We start from the raw sequence: 20,730 nt of genomic DNA, 5'->3' as shown, positions 1-20,730 counted from the left end.
ATAGGGATGATTTCTGTGCTAGGTACAAATTCCGTCCTTATTTCTTCCTATCCCTTAATTACAAAATACTTACTATCATGACTCAACTAAGGGGTCTCTAGAATTACAGGCTCTAGGGTAATAATACATTGCCAGCAGATACAAGCGCATGTAGTAAACCCCTACACGTTTTTATATAGAGGTTTGCTTTATTACTCCCTTTTTACAAGGAGAAACCTAGTAATATAGAGCGTATTCAGTTGGGGCTGGGTCTGTGTAAATGCCCTATACCACCTCTTTAACAAGGACTTGGATTAAATTTTCTGGTGCCCAAGGGTAAGGGCAAGGCTCCTAAAGAACTATTGGATAACCAGCACTTTCTTTTCTCCCAGGACTTTCTAGGGCATACAGTTTGGCAATAATACTGTATCAAAAAGTAGGGGGAGGGCTTCCCTGGTGGCGCAGTGGTTGAGAGTCCGCCTGCCGATGCAGGGGACACGGGGTCGTGCCCCGGTCCGGGAGGATCCCACATGCCGCAGAGTGGCTGGGCCCATCAGCCATGGCCACTGAGCCTGTGCGTCTGGAGACTGTGCTCCGCAACAGGAGAGGCCACAGCAGTGAGGGGCCTGCGTACCGCAAAAAAAAAAAAAAAAAAAAAGTAGGGGGAGAAATATCCCTATTACTCTCCTGGATTGGAGACTGTGTCTGAGCTACATCTTCTAGGACTCGCCTCCGAATAGCCTGGAATCCTGGATCAGTTGGACAACCATAGTCAGTATTTGGAAGACCCTGAGAACCCTGGCTTTGCTTCCTAAGTGATGATTATAAGTACATAAATATAGAGATGATGTGCTCTGGGTTATTATCCTTTTAATGATCAAGACAGATTCTGTTTGCTATAGTCTGAGTGGATAAGTCTTCTCCAGAAATAGACTTTTTTTTTTGGACTGTATTCTTCACCATCTTCATTTCTTATACTCTCAAAGCTTTAATACCCTAAACCTCATTCATATCCTAGCAGGCGAGCAATCTGACCCAGTGTTCGTTTACTGTTCTTGAGGCTTCGCATTGTCAGATGGCCCTTAAAAGCCTTTAAGAGAAGCTGAGTATACTGACTCCAGGAGAGCTGATCAGAGTAATGACCAGATCATGAAACTGTCTTAAAAAAAATTAAACATTTTCACATATGCGTGTGCACACACACAAGCTAGTTAGCTGTTTTTGCCCCACCAAAGGGGCTGCCAACTGCATCGGACTGACCGGTGCCTTCTCTATGCTCAGATGTGCTAAATGTTCATGGGAAGTTGCAGCTGCTGTGGTATCTCTTCCCAGAAAGCTGCCCACACCCCAACTGGCCATTCCATTGGTCACAGTTGGGTGGTAACTGGTAGTCGCTTTGCTCTGCAGCAAAAATGTTGCTTTCCATGTAGCAGAGAATAGTTTTTTTTTTTTTGGTTTGATTTATTGCAAGCCCTGGAAGAAAGGGGAAAAAGATTAAGGAGTAATTTAGTAAAGAGCAGAATCCTTTGTTGTGAATCAGTTATTGCCATATTCACTATGACACAGGGCTTCTTGAGTGGGAGCTAGGAAGACTTGAAGAAAAGCAGTTTATTGCTTTTTTGGTGAGATTTTAATCCCATAGCTGGCAGAGGCCAGGACCAAGAGGAAAAGATCACCCTACGAGTTGTGTGGGTATGAGCAGGGGACACTCATTAGACATCTGAAGGAGGGAGAGGATTCTGAATTGGGTGGAGAAACCACACTTTCCAGAAAAAAAATGAGGCCAGCTTGATCCAGAATCAAGGGGAGTGAATTTTATGGCCCTGGCTCTGCTGGGAGCTCTCTGTGTAACCGGGTTTTGTCACCTGCAAAAGGAACGAGCTGGAACCAGGTACTCTCTAGCTGTGACTGTGATGGTTCGGGTCCCTTCCAGCTCTGCCGTTTGCTGGTTCCCTGCTTCCACTTGTGCACAAGAGCCAGGCATGCAGCAAACACAGGTCCAGTGGGTCTGATTTTCCAGATGGAAGTCATCAGACCCGTCCTGCTTGGGAAGAAAGGGTATTATAGGCCGGGCACCCAGGCTGTCAGATACCTCTCACAGAAGTCTGCCTGGGGCTATGTGAGAGCTCTTGCTGTGCGCAGAACACTCACAGAATCAGATTTCCAGGGCTCTGCCTAAGTGATGGCTCTGGGTGTGTAAACTTGCAGAACACAAATTCCTGTCAGTAAAGCCTGTGGTATTAAGTTGACACTGTCTGAACTGCTTAATGGTCCCTCTTTGTTCCCTTAATTGTGTTCCTGTGAAGAAGCAAAAGGAATAAGTAATACAGGCAAGTAGCTCATTGTAATGAAATAGCTTTTAGCTTCCAGGTGGCTCTCAGTCAGTGGAGGTTCCTGCTGTGCTTAGCACAATTTTGGAGAGACCACCATCCTGCCTTTGGAGTGGCAGCCTTGTTAACAAAACAGGAGCTGCAGTCTCTCACTGAGTCTGAGGCTGCTAGAATCTGTGTTGTCTCATTAGGCTGTAACGCTGTGAGCTATGCCTCCAAGAAGCAAGATCCTACTGAATCACAAACCTGCTTTGTTTCCGGTGGGCCGTGGGGCACATCAGTGAAGGAGGAGGTTTCAGTGGCACCACAGTGCCACACTTGTAGGGTCCTGTTGTTTGTTAGGTGGACTTGTGAACCCCGCTCACCCCCTCGTTCATAATATATTACTTGTTCTAGCCAAACTGCTCAAGAAGAGATTTTGTGCTTTGGTTGGCTTTCCTAATTGCCAGTCTATGATTATTCTTAATTTGCCTGTGAAACACATTGGCTTCTTAGGAGAGATGAGCTAGAATTATCCTCTAAAGCAGGTATCTCCATTCTCTCTCTCAGTGTGACTGTAGCACTGATCGTGGTGTTTCTGGCTTGGTTCGAGATGCCTGGCCCCTCTGGTACCGTGACTGGCTGTGGCCACCAGGCCCCCAGCTGACTCAAGCCAGTTGGCAGGTATAGGGGCCAGCTCTGGTCAGTCATTTCATCAGAGACACTTGGCTGCCTGGGTTAGGGATTTCTCAGGAGACAGAGCTGCTTTTTCTCCACTGAAATTCCTACTGCCCATCCACTTGCCTCTTTTCAGAACAGAGATTGGTGGAATTGATTTAAAATCGCATTTTCATAGGTGTGGTAGGAAGCCAGCTTTGGGGAAATCCTCGTCTATAACCCACAGGGCCTATGAGGAAGGGCTTACAAAAATAGAGAAGGATTTACAGAATGCTTTGTTCCTAGTAAATATCAGTCAGTCAGGGTCAGTCAGAAGTCATGCTGATTCCCTCTTGAGAAGAGGGGAAGGATCCCAGCCTTGGGGTACTGTGTGAGCATATTAGGAAAGAAGCATGAAGAAAGTAGGCCTTATGATGCATGGTGGCTAAAAACCGCTTGGGAGGTGTTACCCACAGAAAGATCCTGCAGAACACTGAAGAGGGAAGAGGCAGGGGAGGGGAGGATCTTGGATTTTATGGCATTTTGAAGGATGAAATGAGGGAAGGAAAGGGGAATATTTTAATCCAAGGCCATTGAGATTTGAGGTCCAGGTGTGTAGCCAGGAAAGCATTTTGATTCCCTGTGACACTTGATGTATTTACCTTCTCTTCCCCTCTGATGAAAAAGGAGCCAGTAATCTCAAATTTGTTTGACATAACCTGTCTGGGTGTTAGCCCCCCACCTGAGAAGGACCGTGGTGTTTGTTTCTCTTAGGTCTTGACCGTGAGACCCTGGATTCAGGGGAGCGCAGCCAGGGAGGAGGACGAGCATCCTTATGAGCTACTGCTGACAGCAGAGACAAAGAAGCTGGCATCCGTGGACGGAAAGACAAAAGGTAGAGCCCCCACCCCTGCTCCTGGCAGAAACAACTCTGAAAGGATTTTTTTTTTAAATTAACTTATTTATTTATTTATGGCTGCGTTGGGTCTTCGTTGCTGCACACGGGCTTCTCATTGCAGTGGCTTCTCTTGTTGCGGAGCACGGGCTCTAGGCGCGTGGGCTTCAGTAGTTGTGGCTCGTGGGCTCTGGAGCACAGGCTCAGTAGTTGTGGCGCACGGGCTTGGTTGCTCCGCGGCACGTGGGATCTTCCCAGACCAGGGCTGGAACCCGTGTCCCCTGCGTTGGCAGGCAGATTCTTAACCACTGCGCCACCAGGGAAGTCCTGAAAGGATTTTTAAAGTTTGTGATCCTGGGCGGAGGGAGATGATGGTGTTCCTTGGGCTGGGGAAGTTGGGTTTCAGGGCAGTCTGGGCAGTGGGTGTATTATGGCCTTTCATTTTCAATACCTTGGGCTGGAGTGGTCTTGTCACCTTTCAGCGTGCGAAGCAAGGAAAAGGTTGGGTCAGACTAGGTGAGTGCCGTGGGAGGGGAGGCTGCCAGCATTGTGGCAGAGATTGATTTGGGGTCTCAAATCACAAACCCTCAAGTTAATGTGGTGGAAAAACAAGCCCAACAAGTCATTCCCCTTGGGTTCAGGCTGCCGGCACAGACTCTGCTTTGAGTCCTGACCTCAGACTGAGACACTTCTGGGGAGGGGCCCGTGATTGGCTGCCACCCGGTAACTGGAGTGCTCTGTCGCCTTGGCCTACTTTCATCGCCTCTGCAAAATTCAGTTTCCTCTGCGAGGGGTGAGGGCTGCAGGACTGAGAACCAGCCAGGCAGGGTAAATGTGGTCCCGACAGGGGTGAGTGTGCACCGCTGGAGCATTTGGGACAACCTCTGTCTCCTAAGGAAGAACAAGAAGGGGCAGTGCAATTCCCCTTGCAGTTTGAAGGAACTCCTGCGGCCTCTCGCAGCTCTCTATCGCTTGCAGGTCCCAGGTCCTTCACGGGGTATTATTACTGCTTCCTTCAGTCCTCTGACAGCCCATGGTTCAGGTAAGACTGGGGGATGCAGTGGTGTCTTTTGAAGTACCCTTTATGAGGCCTGTCAGGGTAGGAGTGGCTAAGAGAATGTGTGCAGATGTGTCTGACACTGCAGACCTTATTTTTAATGGTCCTGTGTAAGAGGTTTCTCCTCCTTAAATGCAGAAATTTTGTGGTTATTTTCATGGTAGTTGTTTTGATTTGTTTTAATGGTTTCCATTTGGAGCTTTTTAAAAAAGTTGTGATTTAGAAACAGTAAAATTTACCCTTTTTGTGTACAGTTCTGTGAGTTTTGGTACATACAGTCAGTCGTTTGACTGCCGCCACAATCAAGATACAGAACAGTTTCATCACCAAAAGATTCTCCTGTGTACCTTTGTTGTCAGTCCTGCCCCCCTCCCTTACCCTGGGCAGTCACTGCGCCAATGTCTGTCGCAATGATTTTGCCTTTTCCAGAATGTCGTATAAATGGAATCATATAGTACGTACCTGAAAAGGGTTCCCAGACCCAGTTCCAGTGTGTGTGTGTGTGTGTGTGTGTGTGTGTGTGTGTGTGTGTGTACGTCAGTGGGGTGTATGAGAATTCAACTTAATTCTGACACTATCTACCTGGGGATAGAATCAGATTCCACAGGTAAAGGGCTCAGTCCCACAAGACCGCCCTCCACTTCAGATGCTGATCACAAGCCCAGGTTAACATCTGTGCTTCTGACCAACTGGCTACAAAATGGAGGATCCAGTGACTCCCTCCAACTTAGGATGCCAGTTGCAAGTCCAGGTTGTTACCTGGACTTGAACCTGGATATAAGTTGTTTATCAGATATATTATTTTCTGACTAGCTATAAATCAGAGGTTCCCACGACCCTCTTCTCAGGTTCAATTGATTTGCTAGAATGCCTCACAGAACTCAGGAAAACCCATTTACTTCACTAGATTACCGATTTATTTTAAAAGGATATTAAAGGATACAAATCAACAGCCACATGTAGAGATACATAGGGCGAGGTCCCGAACAGAGCTTCTGTACTCCTGGAGCTTGGGGCCTGGCATGGTGGCATGCAAAAGTGTTCTGGTTTCCCCCATGTGGAAGCCCTTGGGGAAAAAAAGGGACCAAAAAGCTGTCTTTTTTGGTTTTTATGGAGACTTCATTGCACAGTCATGATTGACTAAATCATCTGCTAATGGCATTGATTCAACCTCAAACCCCCTCTCCCTTCCCTGGGAAATCGGGATGGGACCGAAAGTTCCAACCCTCTAATCACATGGTTGGTTCTCCTGGCAACCAGCCCCCACCCTGGGGTGGTATCCAAAAGTCACCTTCAGGGAATTCCCTGGCTGTCCAGTGGTTAGGACTTTCACTGCTGTGGCGTGGGTTCAGTCCCTGGTTGGGGAACCAAGATCCCACAAGCTGCACAGCACAGCCAAAAACCAACTAACCAACCAACTAACCAAAAGTCACCTTCATTAACAGCTTATCAATCAGAAAATTCCTTGGGTTTTGGGAACTGTAAGCCAGGAACTATGGATGAAGACCAGGTGTATCTGAGAAATATATTTTGGTCATCCGAATGGCCAAATATATATATATATTTCCTATGAATCACAATTTTCCAGTACCCTTTTGAGTCTGGTCCCTTTCACTTAGCATAATTCATTTGAGACTCATACTTGTTGCATGTATTAGTAATTTGTATTTGTTCCTTTTCATTTCTGAGTAGTATTCCATTGTATGGACATACCACAGTTTATCCATTTTCTAGTTGAGGGCCATTTGGGCCATTTACAGTTTTTGGCAATTGCAAATAAAGCTACTATAAACATTTACATACAGGTTTTTGTGTGAACATAGGTTTCATTTCTCTTGGGTAAATGCAAGAAATGAAATTGCTGGGTCCTATATAAATACATGCTTAACTTTATAAGAAACTGTGAAACCATTTTCCAGAATGGTTCTACCATTTTGCATTCCCGTCAGGATTACAATTGCTGTGTGTGTTCCCCAGCACTTAATATTGTCAGTATTTTAAAATTTTAGCCATTCTAATAGGTGTGTAGTGATATTTCATTCTGGATTTAATTTGCATTTCCCTAATGACTAATGATGTGGAGCGTCTATTAATGTGATTCTTTGCCATCCTTGCATCTACTGAAGTTGCCATTTCAACATCTTTTGCTCATCAAAAAAATTGGGTTGTTTATTATTATTGAGTTGTAAAGATTCTTTATATATTTTGGATATAAGTTCTTTATCAGATATATTATTTTCTCCTAGTCTGTGATTTGTCTGTTTATTCCCTTAACAGTGTCTTTTGAAGAGCAGAGTTTCTTAATTTTGATGAAGCTCGATTAATCCTTTTTTTTTCATAGATAAGGTCACGAATATTTTTTCCTATATTTTTTCTATAAATTTTATAGCTTTAGGTATACATTTAGATCTATGATTCATTTTGAGTTAATTTTTTTATATGGTGTGTGGTATGGGTAGCGATATATTTTTTTGCACATGAATGTCCAATTGTTTTAGCACTATTTGTTGGAAAGACTGTCCTTTCTCCATGGAATTGCCTTTGCTACTTTGTTATACTCTTTTTCAGAATTGTTTTAGGTATTCTAGTTCTTTTATCTTTCCAGACAAAATTTTAGAATCAGCTTATTGATTTCTACAAAAAGTCCTGCTAGGGTTTTTCTTGGAATTTTGTGTTGAGTCTCTATAGCAGTTTGGGAAGAACTGATATCTTAACTGTATTAAGTCTTCCACTCATGTTGGTGGATTTTTAATTAAAGCTTTAAAGAGAGTGGAGTGGAGCACTGATGCCTACTCTAGTTGTTTAGTAATAAATCATACTGAAATTAACCGTTGAAGAACAAGTTCTCAGTTAATTTAATGCTCTGTTTGAAAGTGGTTCTTAGTGAGGGAAGAATCTTTAGTATCGTGGAGGAGTGAGATTCTAATTCTTTCTTTCAAAGGCTTGATCTGGAACCCCTACAAGATAGCTGGCTCAGCCTTTGAAAGGAATGAAAGGGGAAACTTTCCCAGATGAACTTCATAAATGGGGCCAAGTGCCCTTCTATCCTCAGGTTAAGAAATCTCCAGGTTAAGGAGAGAACTACCAAGGAGGATTTCTGACCTCACATCTCATCCTCCTTTGCTTTGGTTTCTTCCAGCTCTGCAGCATTGGGCTAACTGTTGAGAGTGGGCAGTAGGGGAAACAGATTTAATTGAACCACAGCATGGGAGGTGTGCCTGCCTCCAGGCTAGCTGCTTAGATCACTCAAAGAGCTTTCAGACAAAGGAGTTGAGACATTAAATATGAAAATAGGCTCTGCCAATTTCTCAGTAGCCTGGAAGAAATGCCTGTTAGGATTGGTAAAAGTGAGGCAAGTCAGCTGATGATGTCGCATGTTAGTACATATTAAATTTTGCCTGCTTTTCCACTAATGTCATTATCTTAGGCAGCTTTTATGAATTAATTCATCAGTTTTCAAAAAGGCCATGTTAATGAGACTACCAGAGCTTTCAGCTCCTCCTTTATAATTGAGGAAACTACAATGTGAGGGCTGGGATAGGAGATTTTTTAAAAATTACATTTTAAAGTTACATTCATTTTAGTTCACTGGAAAGAAAAATTTCAAATAATAGAAAAGTGAATGCACACAAAATGCTCAGATTCTCTGCTACCCACAGTTGCCATTGGTGGCCATAGTTTGAAAGTATGCTGTATGCTTCAGGCCCTTTGCTATCTTAATATAAAAGTGACCATGTGAGATTTTGTTTGTTTTTAACCTAAAATAGGATCATATTTTACAAACTGTTATGCAAACTTTTTTTTTTTTACAATTTACCTTGTTCATAGATCATAAATACAGTTTTGTCACAGTCCTAAAATCTACCTTATTCTTTTAAAATTTTTGTTAAATATCCCATAACTCATTTTTCTATTCTCTAGCTGATGTATGTTTATGTTGTCTTCAGTATTATTTCTGTTATAATTTATGCGGCTGTGGACATTCCATACAGACATTCTTACATGCTTATACGAGCATTTCTCTAAAAGACATTGATAGAAAGTAGAATTAGCAGGTCAAAGTGTAGGTACATGTCTAGATCTAATTGGTGGAGCCACATGGCCCTTCCTTAATGGTGAACGAGCATGCTCTTTTCCCTATACCTTTACTAACATGGAATATTATCACGTTTTAATGCTCTTTACCATGGTAAGCAAAAAAAGTGACTTTAGAATTTGGCATTTGCCTGATCTAGTGAAATTGAGCACCTTATCTTGTTGATTAGTATTATATATTTAGTCTATGAGTTGCCTATCTTTTTCCTTTCCACTTTTCTACTTAGAAACTAATGGTAGTAGAAATACTTTGTATAAATACCGATAATATTTGACCAAAGTGGCACTCAGAGGAAAGTTTTTATCCTTAAATTCATTTGTTAAAAAATAAGAAAGACTAAAACTTAACCAAAAGAAAGTATCAGAGAGGAATTAATAAAGATAAAAGCAGATAGTACACATCACCTACTTTATGGTATGCAGGTACACCTCAGTTAAACACAGAAAGAAAACAAGGAAAACAAAGAATGAAATTAAAAAATGAAAAAAGCAATAGACTTGAATATTGCAATGAAAACTTGTCTGTTTTTTAAAATATCTCGATATTTCTGATCAAGAAAAGGGAAATACAACATGTAGGAATAATATAAGAAATATAAAACCATAAATGCAGAGATTTTAAAAATAAATAGAAAGAATTTATAAGAATAATTTTTTTTATTTGGTTAGTTAGAAGTTTCTACCATCCTCCTGGGATGAATTGTCTGGGTGAATTATTGGTCCATCACAGTGACTAGCTGAGGAGGGGTTACTACTGGCATTCAGTGCCCAGTGACCAGGAATCCTAAGCATCTTGCGCCATGCAGGACAAACCTTCACAGTGAAAAATCTTCCCAGAAGGAGAAAGCTTTAATAGATCCATGAAGTAGAAAGCCCATCTCCCTTCCCCCACGAAGGCACTAGGCCCAGATTTTATGACAGTTTTATCCGACTAGATATTCCTCTGTTATTTCAATTGTTTCCAGTGTAGAAGAAGTCTTCTGAAATCTTTATACAGGACTAGCATAGCAGAGCAGTGTTTTGTGTATCACTTATTTCTCTATAGTGTTTAACTCTTTGCCCACTGGACATTGGGGGCCTGCTACTGCCCAGAGAAACAGTGGACAACTTTACAGGTTTGCTAGCAAATAGGAAAGTAGCCAGGAGCTCTAAAAGTCATTGTTCTCTGTGGTGCTTTTCTGCAGCATCCACTAATAGTGCTTAGGTCCAGGTGAAGTGGTTACTTAACTTAGGACAGTGATGCATGATTATCTGAAGACAGTGATACATGTGGACTCTTTGGCACACAGCTACACTTCGGAGGTTTTAAGATGCAGTTAAATCAGTATTCCCGAGAGCTGTGCATTTAGGTCCACGTGAAGTTTGTGCACGAGTATGAAGACCTCAGTCTTCTTGGAGGGGAGGAAAATATTATTTTAGCTTCTCCCTCTACTCCCACATCCAAAGGGCTGCCAATTTCTGAGCCTTCGGGGAATTCTTTAGTGTGAATTTTGGCTTTTCCCTTTGGCAACTTGGGATTGAGTTTTCTTGGGGGTACTTTCATTTGCACATCTTATAGTAGGAGGCCCACTTTTACTATTAGTTTAGTAAGACTTTGGGAAGAAGATTTAAATAAGTACCTGTATTCAGTCCACCATCTTTGCCGGGAAGTCCAGGCTAGATATTCTTGGTAGATTCCAAGCTGTAAATTTGGATGCTTTTCCCAAAGGCAAAAAATGTAAATGAGAGAGTTTAACAATTAAGCCTCATCTTCAGCAGCTTCCTCTTCTCTCACCCCTTGCATTAGAGGAGCCCTACTATATAACTGTCTTGCTCTTATCAATTTATATTTCTGAGTTGGAATAGTTTACTTTTCTTTCCATTATGGAACAAGTTAGAACTTTGTCAGCTATGCATCTATATTTTCTTTCACCAAATGTATCAACAGCCATTATATACAATATGTATACATGAGACATATGTAAAATAATCATAAAAGGGCAGAATATGTTAAATTCATATAAAGTGGTATAAAAGTAATTTCAGAGTTCAAAGAGGAATAAATTGTGTCAGTGTAAGAGATCAGGGATGGCTTTATGAAAGAAGTGCATTTGAGCTGAACCCCAAAACAGAGAATTGTACTTGATTGGCAGAAATAAGGAGGAAGGAGAGGGCCTTCCAGACAGAGGGAGTGGCATAAATAACAGGAAGATGACAGGAGATGATAGCATGTTTGGAGAATGGAAAATAATCCAGTTTGGCTCGAACAAAGGACTAGTCGTAGAATACAGGATCTCAAATGGCAGTCTTTATTCCAAAGACCATGAAGTATTGTTGAAGCTTTTTGAATGAGGTGACAGGATAGAAGCCACACTTTAAGTACAGTCGTCACTTGGTATCCTCAGGGGATTTGTTCCAGGGTACCCCCCCACCCCCCCACCCCCTAGATACCAAAATCCTCAGACCCTCAAGTCCCTTATATAAAATGACACAGTTTTCATATATAACCTACCTGTATCCTCCTGGATACTTTAAATCATCTCTAGATTACTTCTAATACCTAATACAATGTAAATGCTATATAAGTACGATAGTTGCTGGCACATGGTAAATTCAAGTTTTGCTTTTTGGAACTTTCTGGAAATTTTTTTTTCTGAATATTTTCAGTATGTGATTGGTTGAATCCACAGATGCAGAACCCATGGATATGGAGGGCTGACTCTTTGTATAATTGTAGAATTTAGATTGCACTTGGGAGAGACTGGAGTCAGGAATACCCTGAAGTCAAAAGACTTCAAGAAATCTCTTGAAGGAAATTAGAGCCCAAACTAGGGGGATAATAGAAAGTGATAGGAAGGAGAATATGGATAGCAGAGGTTTTGAAGATGTAGCATTAACAGGATCTTACAACCAAATATGGATGAAAGAGGAGGAGAGAGTATTGAGGATGATTCTAAGGTTTTGAGCCTGGTTATTTGGGGAAATATCGTGCAACTAACAGAATAGGGAATTGAAGGAGGGGCGCATTTGAGGAAGTACATTAAGTTCAATTTTGGACAGGTTAAGTTTGAGATGTTTCAGGTACCAGAATATCCAGCTAAAAATACTCAATAAGCACTTGGAAATGTGGGTCTGATGTTCAAGAGAGATGTAAGGATTAGAAATACAGATTCATGAATCATCCACATTGAGGTGATGGATAACATAAGAGAAAATTGCTGAGGGAAAGACTAGAGAGATTGAAGAGGTCAAGAATAGAACTTACTTTTAGAGGAAAATAAAGGAAAAACATGGGAAGATAACCAGGATAATGCAGTGTCTTAGAAGCCATCACGGAACTTCCAAAAACCCCCAAATCACTGTGGTTTAAACAAGATAGAAGTCCAGAAGTAAGGAGTCCAGGGCTAGTATGGCAGCTCATGATGGTCAAGGACCCGGTCTCCTTCTGCCGTCTCATAGGTCAGGATGACTATTCAAGTTCAAGCTATCAGCACAGGCCAGAGGAAAGGAGAGAAGAAGAGTACTTTAAAGACAGCTCTCAAAAGTTGCACATACCATTCTCACTTATAAAACCCATTGACCAGAGCTTGGTCACATGGCTGCACCTAGCCACAAAGATGAGAAATGTAGTCTGTATTCTAGGTGGCTGTGAGCCAATCTAAAAAAAATCCCATGAGAGAGTGTGTACTGGGGACAACTGGTAAACAGTTTCAAATGATACAGAAAGAGCTAGAAGGACAAAGACTAGAAAAATTGGACAATTGACCATTGGTAAATCCTAGATGGGGAGGTACTTCTCTGAGGCAATTGGGAAGAGATGAAATTATCCCCAGATTTTGACATCATGTTGAAAATAGTTCAGGAAGTTTGACCTAGACCTTCTCAGGAAATTGGTGCGATTATCCTCCAAGAGTATAGGTGCTATGGGAAAGATGACGATTAGAAAAGAGTGGCAGAGGCGAGAAATTGATCTTACGGGGATGTCATAGTTTTCAAAAGGTGAATAAAAGGTCGGCTGAGCCTGGTAGTCAGACTCACGTTTGAATTCCTGTCTACCACTTCTTGGCTGGAGGCCTTGAGGAAGCCATTTAACCTCTTTAAGCCTCAGTTTCGACAGGTAAAGTAGGGTTACAAATTCTTCCCTCACGGTTGCTGTGACTATTAAAAAAGGACATGCTTAGCACAGTGTCCGGCACAGAAGAACTAGTACCTAATACTTGGTAGCTAATGGAAGACAGCTGAGTTAAATACATTGGTAGAGGACTCAGTCAGTTGTTTCTTGAGTATTCAGCAGGGCTCAACATTCCAGCAACTGGAGAAGAGAAAGCAAATGGTTGTGAATACCCAGTGTTGGAACTGGCAGAAGATCAAGGGAAACAGAGATGGCAAGTGTGCTATTAAATCGGGCACGGTTAAATATTATGGCCGGTTGGAAACTGATCCAGGCAGAGCTGGTAATATTGAATAGGGGAGTCTGAGGGGCCAGGGGGTCCAACAGCAGGCAGTGAACAGACTCTTTAGGAAGAGTTTAGGGAAATAGGGGAGCTGTCAGTTAATCAGGACCAAGTCCAGGTAGAACAGTCCTGAGTCCCAAAGCTGGGCTGTGCCCGTGGGTGCTGCCGTGGGTGGAGGTGGTTCCTGACCTGAGCATCCTCCACCGTGCTGTTACACATCACCCTGAACCAAACTTGCAAGACGGCTGGACCTTCCCTGGCATTTGAGTTTCATTTTGCCTGGTTCATAGGGCCACTTAGAAGAACCCTGTCTCCTTTGTAGAGTCGGGAGAAAGGAAACGAGACTGTTCAGTGTTAGCTTGAAGAGCAGTTTGGAAATGGTTGTAAATAAAAAATGATGATAATGATGGCAGCTTATGTTAACTGAACGCGTCTTATGGGCCAGCTGCGTGCCGAGTTCAGTTACACTGATTAGGTCATTGAATAGCTCAAGACAAATCTTCCGAGTAGAGGCTATTTTTATCCCTGTTTAAGATGAGGAAGAAAAAGTTAGGCATTAGAGCTGGCCCTTAAGCTCTAGCGTGGCCGAATCCAAAGCCTGTTTAACCATGAGGTTAAATCATTTCCCCTGAAGCCCTGCTACTATTCATGTTTTAATGTCACAAAGCTGGAAGGGAACTTAGGTCATCTAATCACAGATTCAAACCGTACTAAATCTCAAAGCCCTAGAGAATGCATCCCAGCCGTTCATTTTTTGAAAGAGACCCAGAGAGGAAAAGTCACAGGGCTGGGGCTCCAACTTGGACCTCTTGAATCCCGGTCCAGATCTTCTTCTATTTCTCTGGTTGTCATGGACCAGAAAGGACTCTCAGTCTATTTGTCTTATCAGATCACGATCTCCAGCAAATGTCTCCATAACATACTCGGTGCCTTCTTTCTGAGGAAAGCACGGTGACCCTCCAAAAGCAGCCATGGACTTGGGAGTTCCCTGGGCACACACAGTTTCTGATGATCACCACAGTGACTAAGCATTTGGAAGGTTCCAATCCTAAGGGAACAAAGAAAACAGAACAGCCCAGGAAACTGGAGTATCCCAGCCTTCTCCTCGGAGCCTGAGGATTGATTTAACGTTGCAAGTCCTCACATGAGCTGCATTTTTCAGCCCTCATTTAAATGGGCAGAGGTGACTGATAATGTGTAAATGTTAAAATGTTATCATTCAGAAGCCCTTGAGAATCCCCATGGATCATGATAGTAATTAAAATGCAGCATAGAAGACCCCTTGCTTCAGCAGGTCACAGGGTAAAAGAAAAATGCGCACCCAGAATGAATAAAAATGGAAAGTCGAAGGGACTGGGAATTAGCATACTGGGGTGTCCTAGTATTCAGTGGAGCAGCTGGCCTTGATGTATGGGGAGAGTAAGGACACAGCCCTCCCCGTGTCCTGTTCCCTCTTAGTTTCTCTCCTAGAAGGGCAGGTTGTGAGGAGTGCTGGGGGCAGCATAGGAGGAGGGTTGGAAAAGCTGTGGAGTTCCCAGGGTGGGAGCATAGTGATTCTCAGTTGAAGGAAGACCTCGGGCCTGAGGGTTCTCTTCTGCGAGCCTGCGAGCCTTGAGCCCCTGGGCACAAGGTTCCTGTCACTGATTTTTCTAAAATATTTCCACTTCTCTTTAAGCCTGTCAAGGCCTTTCTTCTCCTTCAATACCCAGCTCAAAAATCTACCTCTTCTGAGAAGCCTCCTGGTTCAAAGTTACCACACTCTCCTTTCTGCTCACTGCACAGTGCATTTGGTTTATACTTAAAGCATCTATTAATCTTTGCCTTGCATTCTAGTCATTTCTTTATATGCTGGTCTCTTCCAATAGCTAGTAAGCTCGTGGAGCAGAGTCCTTGTCTTCATCTTTATATCTTCAGGTGCCCCCTGAAGACAGACATTGTGCACATGCGGATTGTGGGAATGGGTGGTCACAGTGACAATTCTGGGGCCTATCTCAGTTTCTCACTTCAGCATTCTCACTGTATTACCTTCTGTCCCCTCCTTCTGCTGTCGAGAGTTATAAGGATGATGAAGGCAATGGATGTTGGTACTTGTCACGTACACTGTCGCTGACGATCCTTGTGACAAATATGTGAGGAACAGAGAAGTAGTTGGTCTCATCTGTGAGCAGAATATGTTGTTATGGACCCTGTGTGGAGAACAACAGTTGTTACCATCTCTTGAGAGCTGGCATGTGCCAGGCATGGTCCTAAATGCTTCACATATATAATTTAATTCTCATAACAAGCTTATGAAATAAGTACTATTAAGATCCCAAAATTATCGATGACAATACCAGGCACAGAAAAGTAATTTGCTCAAGATCTGGCTTTGGGTGGGTGGGTGGGGAATCTAGCTTTTGATCAGTACATTATATTGCTAACACCTTGTCCCTAAGAGACCTAATATTATCCTGACTTTACAGAAGGAAGGGACCATTGAGTAGATCTTTTCCCACTCATTGATTTGCCAGGAAATCTAGCTTAGCCTTGGATATAGTTTTTTATGGGAAAGAGAACACCAGCTTGTTGAGATCCTGGGGTTCTTAGATCTTGACAAGCTTTTTAAATACCAAGGTGTCTTTCCTAGGGAATTGCCTGGGTAAGTTGTCTCATTATGAGCATCCCTTTCCATGATTTCTTCTACTCTGGTGGATTGTGGTTTCTCTAATGGGATTATGACCCTCGGAAATTCTTGCTCTTCACATATTTCCTCCTTCCATAAGTTCCATAAGTTCCTTCTTTCTGCCCACTTCCTTCCTCCAGCATCTGTCTGGTACTGAGCTCTTGGCATCTGTCCCTCTTTCTCCATTGATGACTCGCATGAATGCATGGCTGTTGGACAGGGCCTTCATTGTTGGCTCCCTCAGCAGCAGTCAGAACATTCCCTGTGGCCTGGGTTCCAAGGTCCACCCAGGCAGTGTGAGCCTGGCTCACTCCCAGTTCTGGACTGGTGTTTTTCTTTTGTTGTTGGACTCCCATCTCCTCAAAAAAATTGTTAAATAAGGAGCTAGAAGCTGGTGGAAAGGAAGAGAAGCCTGTGCTCCTGTTATCAGCGCTCTCTTTCGAGTTCAGAGGCAGTCAGGGGGACACTGCACCTTGGGCCAGAATCTGGAGGAAGTCAGCCATCAGAATATAGTCCTGGAGGTGGCGAATTTCACACCCTGGTTAACTCTCCCCATCAACCTCTCCTAGGAAGTCCCGCTGTCCCGAACCACCATTAGATGGTCATGTGGTCCCACTGTGCAGCCCCACAGGGCACTTCTTGCACGCTGTCAGTTGTCATACGTGGTGTTCATAGCCTGGAAGTCAGGGCTTCCTGAGGCCTGAGTGAAGCTGTGTGGAACTCTTACGTACTCAGCACATCTTCTTCCCTAGAGACGTGATTCAGGATGTTCAGTGCTTGTTCAGTGCTCTGGACTTGACCTATGGGGTGTGGGATGAGTGAGTTCGGGGTGTGAAAGTCCTGAAGCAGTCAAGTATAGAGGAAGGAGATGCCAAAGTTCATACTTCTGGGCTCCTGTGGATAAGTAATCAGAGCCATAAAGTGGACTTGGCTGCCCCCTCAGCAGCCTCTGCAGACTTGCCAAAAGCTGAGCCGACTGTGGAGACCAAACTGTTCTTGAGAGGGTGGGGTGCGTGGAACCATATCCCTGCCCAGACCTCAGGGCAGTGGGCTCATGCGGGGAGCTGGTTGTTGGGGTCCTTCCTGAAACGCTGCCCTGGAAGAGCCAGCATTGTAGGACCCTGGCATCATGCTTGGGCAGCAAAGTGTCATGGTTATGAAGCGTGCCCCTCCTCACCTGACTGCCTTGGGGCTGCAGGCCATGATGAGGGAGGGAGGGTGCTCTGCAGGCAGCCCCGGGAGAGACATCCAGGCGGGGCTCTGCAGCACCCCAAGGGGGAAGTGTGCCATCACAGTACGCTGGAGACTTGGCTTCTCATCACTATCAGAACATAAAAGGGATTTTTAAGGACCATGCAGCCAACCTATTTATTTTAGATACTGAAGCCCAGCAAGATGTGATCACTGCCAAGGCCACACAGCAAGAGAGTAGAACAGCAGGACCAGAGCCAGGTGCTCAGATGCCTAGGTTAGAGCCTTCTCCCCCACCACTCCGGACAAACCACAGAAGGCCTGAGGGCCTTAGATTTCTCATCTGTAAAAATAGTTGAACTTGACCCTTTGGATTCCGAGATTCTCTGCTCTCATGAACAGTTTGGAGAGCTTGGGGCAGACTAGGGAATCATTTGGTGTATATACCGTAGATTCCACTCACAAAGAAAGTAGAGCTGAATATTAGCTGTGGAATGTGAACTAGTACTGGACACAGGGTTGTCATCTGCCCTGCTGATGTGGGTTAAAATCTCTAATGGTTCTGAGTTCATGCAGGGAGAGCCCCTTGGGTGTCCCAGTGTGATACTGATATTGGACTCTGATTTGATCAATTATTTATGCTACTTCAGGGCAGAGGTATTTGATACTTCAGGGGAGTGTACAGTAGTAGTTGGCCTCACGAGCCGGTAGTGTCAGGTTTCTGGGATGTTAGGGCCGTCTCAGGAGAACTGCACATGTCTCTTGACATTGACAAATCAGACCATTTTGATTTCAGTGGATCAACTAAGGTTAAACTTAAACAAATAGGAGCAGCTGGGAGGCTTTGGAAGGAGTGAGATGTGTACATTCTCAAAAAAACAAAAAAACAAAAAAAAAAAGAAAGGAAAGAAAAGAAAAGAAAAAGAAAGAGAGAAAAAAAAAAAAGTAGAAAAGTCTGTGCTCCCTGAGGAAGGAAGGATGAGGCGTGGAACTCTGAATCGCCTCCCTCTGAGGAAGGAAGCAGTTATTTCTCTGCTGGTTTGTTTTGTACTTTCAGTTAAGGAATTCCAGAAGTTGCAGGTTGTGGATTATGACTTCCATTTTTTTCCCTCTGTTGCTGCTTGCCAGAGGAAGGGGGGGGGGGGGTGGGGGCGGGTGGCTCTAAATAACACTTTGGCCTTTATGGAAATGTATCAGATGTTCCAGGAGTGAGTCTCGCTTGCTTGTGCTTGCTTGCTCTCTTTCGCACGCGCGTGCTCTCTCTCTCTCACTTTTGCTCCGTGTTCACTCACTCTCTCCTCACTTGTGTCCTTTCTGTGGGATATAGTTAGCACCTCTTGTCGCCTTATATAGCAAGGTCTGGTCGTTAATGTTAACAGAAATCTAACAACAAGGAAGGCTGCCAGATAGCATTAATCAGGCCAGTGTTTGGAATTTCATAAATGCTCTGACTTTGGGTACAAATTGGACATTAAGAACAATATGAAACTGTTTTCTGCCTTCCTCTCTCCCCTTCTCTCCCTCTGCCCTCTCCCCAGCCGATCCATCTTCTCTCTCTTTCCCTCTGCTTTTGAATTCCTCTGCTTGGCCGTGCGCTTGCTGCATTGGAACTTTGTTGGTTTTTGCCGTGTTTAATTTTGTTATTTCTCTGTCTCTCCGTCCACTCCAAGACCACAGGCGGAGCAGCGGCAGCCGGAGCCAGGACTCTGCAGAGGGGCAGGACGGGCAGGTCCCGGAGCAGTTCTCAGGTCTCCTCCACGGCTCCTCCCCAGTGTGTGAGGCCGGGCAGGACCCTTTCCAGCTGCTCCCAGCCCCTGGCCAGAGCCATCAAGAAGGGTCCCCCGCACAGGGTGCCCGCCCCGAGGCAGGCATGCAGCTGGAGGAGACGGGCGGGCGCACGTCTGGAGCCTCCGCGCCCCGCATGCCGGACCAGAGTAAGAGAGCGGGCTATCCGGCCAGCCTGCCTCCCGCCCACAGCCAGACGCACCCTGCAACTTCGACGCGCACCGCATCTCCACACCCTTGGGGTGCCGAGGAAGAAGGCGACCGGAGCGGGGCCAGAAGCCGAGCCCCTCCCACCGGCAGACCCAAAGCTGAGCTCAAACTCAGCCGCAGCTTGTCCAAGTCTGACTCTGATCTCCTGACCTGCTCACCCACGGAGGACGCTACGATGGGGAGCCGGAGCGAGTCCCTGTCCAACTGCAGCATCGGGAAGAAGAGGCTGGAGAAGTCTCCCTCCTTTGCCTCCGAGTGGGATGAGGTAAGGCCGCGTGACGTCTCGGAGAGCTGGGCTGGCTGAGCCCCCTGTGCTCCCCTGGGTGCTGACGCCCAGGCCAGGATGTGGGCCGGGGCTGCCCTGCTTCCTTCGCACTTCAACCAGAGTGTTTCTGACAACTGGGAGGGAGGCAGGTGCTGGGGAGCCAGGTCAGGGGTCTTCCTGCCTGTGTGGCAGAGGACAGGTCCACTCATGGTTAATCTGGAGGGTGGAGGCCCAGCAGAGCAGGGCTGAGGGAGAGGCGGTTCCTAGAAATGATAAGGTATTTGGAAATATTTGGATCCCATCCGCCCCACTGAGGGAGCCAGGCTCACCCTGAAGATGCTTCAGAAGAGCTAGAGTGCTTCCTATGAGTTTTCAGGAGGAAGAGGGAAGATCCTGAGTTGCGGGGAGGGGGCTTTGGGAGAAGCTGCTGAAAGGGGATCAGAAGGGGGATTTTCTGTTTCCCGCTGCACGTGATTATTCTTACTGTGTTTCCCAGGAAGACCGAATGATCTCCCCACAGAAGCGTTCTGCCCATTCCACATTCCTGGGTTGGCCGGGCAGAGGGCTAGGTGGTTCAGGAAACAAAGAGAGATTAGTGAGGAGAAAACATTCGGAGTCTGAGGCCCAGGTTCCTTTCATAGCCATTGTTATAGAATAGTTAGAAATATGTGCCCAAATATTTTTCAGTGACCTGTGACATGTCTTCCTGGGCAGAAGAATGTGTCTCTCAAAGATGGGTAAACACGCAGGGAATGTTCAAGTACTACCCTTGAAAGCTTCTTGCTAGGAGGAAGCTGACTTTGAAGCAGGCTGGATCTGTCTCCCCGGAACATTTTCAAGAGATGAATTTAGCACTTGAAGAGGAGGGGACCACTGCAGCTGGCATGTCCATTTGAACACTCTGTAGACTAAATGCCCTACCCAGCCCATCCGGATTGCAGCTGCAAAAGTTATGTAAACCAAAGCTAATCCCATTCCCAATGTGGGAACAGGGCGGGGCCGATTCCTCCAGCACTCATCTCCAGATATGATAAGGTTTAGGACTCTGTTTGGTCAGGGACAGGAAGATCCTGTGCCAGAGAAGGTCTGCACTATTTAGTAAACCAGAATTTGGTGAGCCTGTACTAGATGCCAGGCCACTTAAGGAAAATCAGTTTGTGTTCAAGAGTGCCTGGGGCCAGAAGATTACACA

At 44.8% G+C, this 20,730-nt stretch overlaps 1 protein-coding gene across 11 annotated transcripts in view; it reads left to right on the top strand.

Annotated features, from left to right (window-relative positions):
* The window catches only part of ANKS1A (ankyrin repeat and sterile alpha motif domain containing 1A), a 188,068-nt gene that overhangs the window by 93,541 nt on the left and 73,797 nt on the right, over nucleotides 1-20,730 (top strand). For all 11 annotated transcript variants that reach the window (XM_079933764.1, XM_079933759.1, XM_079933763.1 and 8 more), the window contains 2 exons: nucleotides 3,720-3,840; nucleotides 18,949-19,538. In XM_079933764.1, coding sequence (XP_079789890.1) covers nucleotides 3,720-3,840; nucleotides 18,949-19,538 — 711 coding nt within the window. The remainder of the gene's footprint in view (nucleotides 1-3,719; nucleotides 3,841-18,948; nucleotides 19,539-20,730) is intronic.

The sequence above is a fragment of the Stenella coeruleoalba genome (genome assembly GCF_951394435.1).
Source record: "Stenella coeruleoalba genome assembly, chromosome: 10".
Lineage (NCBI taxonomy): Eukaryota > Metazoa > Chordata > Mammalia > Artiodactyla > Delphinidae > Stenella > Stenella coeruleoalba.
This window is presented reverse-complemented; position numbering and strand designations above follow the sequence as displayed.